Source organism: Theobroma umbraticum, unplaced genomic scaffold (genome assembly GCF_002168275.2).
Source record: "Theobroma umbraticum cultivar Fairchild unplaced genomic scaffold, ASM216827v3 scaffold_4602.0, whole genome shotgun sequence".
Classification (NCBI taxonomy): Eukaryota; Viridiplantae; Streptophyta; class Magnoliopsida; order Malvales; family Malvaceae; genus Theobroma; species Theobroma umbraticum.
In genome coordinates this window covers 3,101-5,032 of record NW_018401475.1, presented here as the reverse complement: position 1 = coordinate 5,032, position 1,932 = coordinate 3,101, and the positions used below count along the sequence as shown (strand labels likewise).

Genomic DNA, 1,932 nt, shown 5'->3' with positions numbered 1-1,932 from the left:
AGATGAATCTCACACAGAAGATGGCAAGATGTGCTGATATATTTTCATTTGCTTTTATTTTCTCTTTCTAGGCAAGTAGGAAAGCGTTGGATCCTGTTGCTCCAGTCTATAAGTACTGCCTCATATCGGTATCAAACATCCTAACCACAACATGTCAGTATGAGGTAAAGCGTTCTCCTTATATCAGCATTATTATGATGATGTTGCTCTCCACAAAAACTCTAATCTGCAGACAGTATTTTGTATTGAACATAAATTTGCTTTAATAAGCACCTCTAGATGCAGTCATGGTATAATTTTAATGACAACATTTGTGTGTTTTAGGCCCTCAAGTATGTCAGCTTTCCAGTTCAGACTCTTGCTAAGTGTGCCAAAATGATACCTGTTATGGTAAGTTAATTTTGCATGACTAATTATGAAGGTTTATGCATACTATTTATCCAAATGGTTGTGTAAGTTTTTGGACTAAAGGTCATTGCAAACATCCTTTCTTCCTAATTTTATGTTGTATGTCTTATATCCTTCCATGAAATATGATGTTGCTCATTGTCTGAGGATGATTTTTTTCAATTTCATCTAATGGATGCCTAACGCTAGTTCATCCCTTCCCCCCCTCTCCCCATATTTCTTATTATCACTTTCAAGTGGCAAAGTTTTCTGACTTCTTTTCTACTTTTGTTTCATACAGATTTGGGGCACTTTCATCATGCAGAAGACATATAAGGGTTTTGACTATCTGGTGGCTTTTCTGGTGACCCTAGGTTGTTCAATATTTATACTGTTTCCGGTAAAATTCTGGTCTTTGTCAACATCACTAATTCCGATTTCATTATTTTCCTTGTGGTCGTTTACGCCTCGGATGCTTTGATGATTCTCAGCATGTCTTCATTTCCATGTACATGATTTGCTTTGGTTTATATAAGAGCTTTATTGGTGGATGGAAGGAGAATAGATATATAAAGTCATGAAGCATTGAACCATGGTATTATAAATAGATATTGGTTCAGCTGCTTTATCTGATGGTTGCTGTCATACGTGATTCATTCTATACATGATGATTTCTTGTTATTTTTAGTGCAGATTAGCTGCTTTAGATTGTGCTATAACTCTAATATTTTTAAACTAATTCTGCCTTCCCCATAGGCAGGAACTGACATTAGTCCTTACAGCAAAGGAAGAGAAAATACTGTTTGGGGCGTTTCCCTGATGCTTGGTTATCTTGGGTATCAATCTGAAACTTATTCCTCTCCCCATAAAGGATATTTTGTATTTGTTCATCCTTTCTGAAATTGGATATTCAAAATATAAAATCATGTATGTACAATGGTAGGTCTAAACTCTCAATTGCTTATTAATTGCTGATATCTGTTATTATTCAAAAAAAAAAATCGATGATATCTGTAGCATTGATTGACTTATATTAGTCAATAACGGCTCCTTCATACAAGGCTACTTTCGACTGAAGTATTTCTTTAGTCTCAATCCAACTAGCATTGCAATTCTGAATGCTTTCAACTTTCAGGGGAAAACGTTTTTGATGCATTAGATGCTCATTTCTTTGTTTCATAGGTTTGATGGCTTCACAAGCACATTTCAAGATAAACTATTCAAAGGCTATGATATGGAAATACACAATCAAATATTCTACACAACATTGTGCTCTTGTGTTCTCAGCTTGACAGGTAAAATTCCTTCTCATGCTCTATTTTAGGAATGATCCTCTGCTTTACCTTTAGGTTTGGTTTGTTTGCTTTTGCTGATTGTGTAAACTTTTCTCTGTTTGGTTTAGGTCTTATATTACAGGGACATTTGCTTCCAGCTATAGATTTTGTTTATCGTCACAATGATTGTTTCTTTGATATTGCATTACTTTCCACTGTAAGTGATATTTTGCTGTCCTGTTGTAAGTTTAATAGCCTCAAACAGACAATG

General features: G+C 34.9%; 1 protein-coding gene across 1 annotated transcript; it reads left to right on the top strand.

Moving 5' to 3' along the window:
* Positions 1-62: 62 nt before the first annotated feature.
* LOC110428925 (UDP-galactose/UDP-glucose transporter 5B-like) lies at positions 63-1,926 on the top strand (the record flags this gene model as incomplete). The annotated part of the gene is made up of 6 exons (XM_021444847.1): positions 63-164; positions 325-390; positions 689-787; positions 1,144-1,223; positions 1,570-1,682; positions 1,790-1,926. Coding segments are annotated over exons 2-6 (444 nt in total), but the record flags the coding sequence as incomplete, so codon positions are not given.
* Between the last annotated feature and the right edge of the window lie 6 nt (positions 1,927-1,932).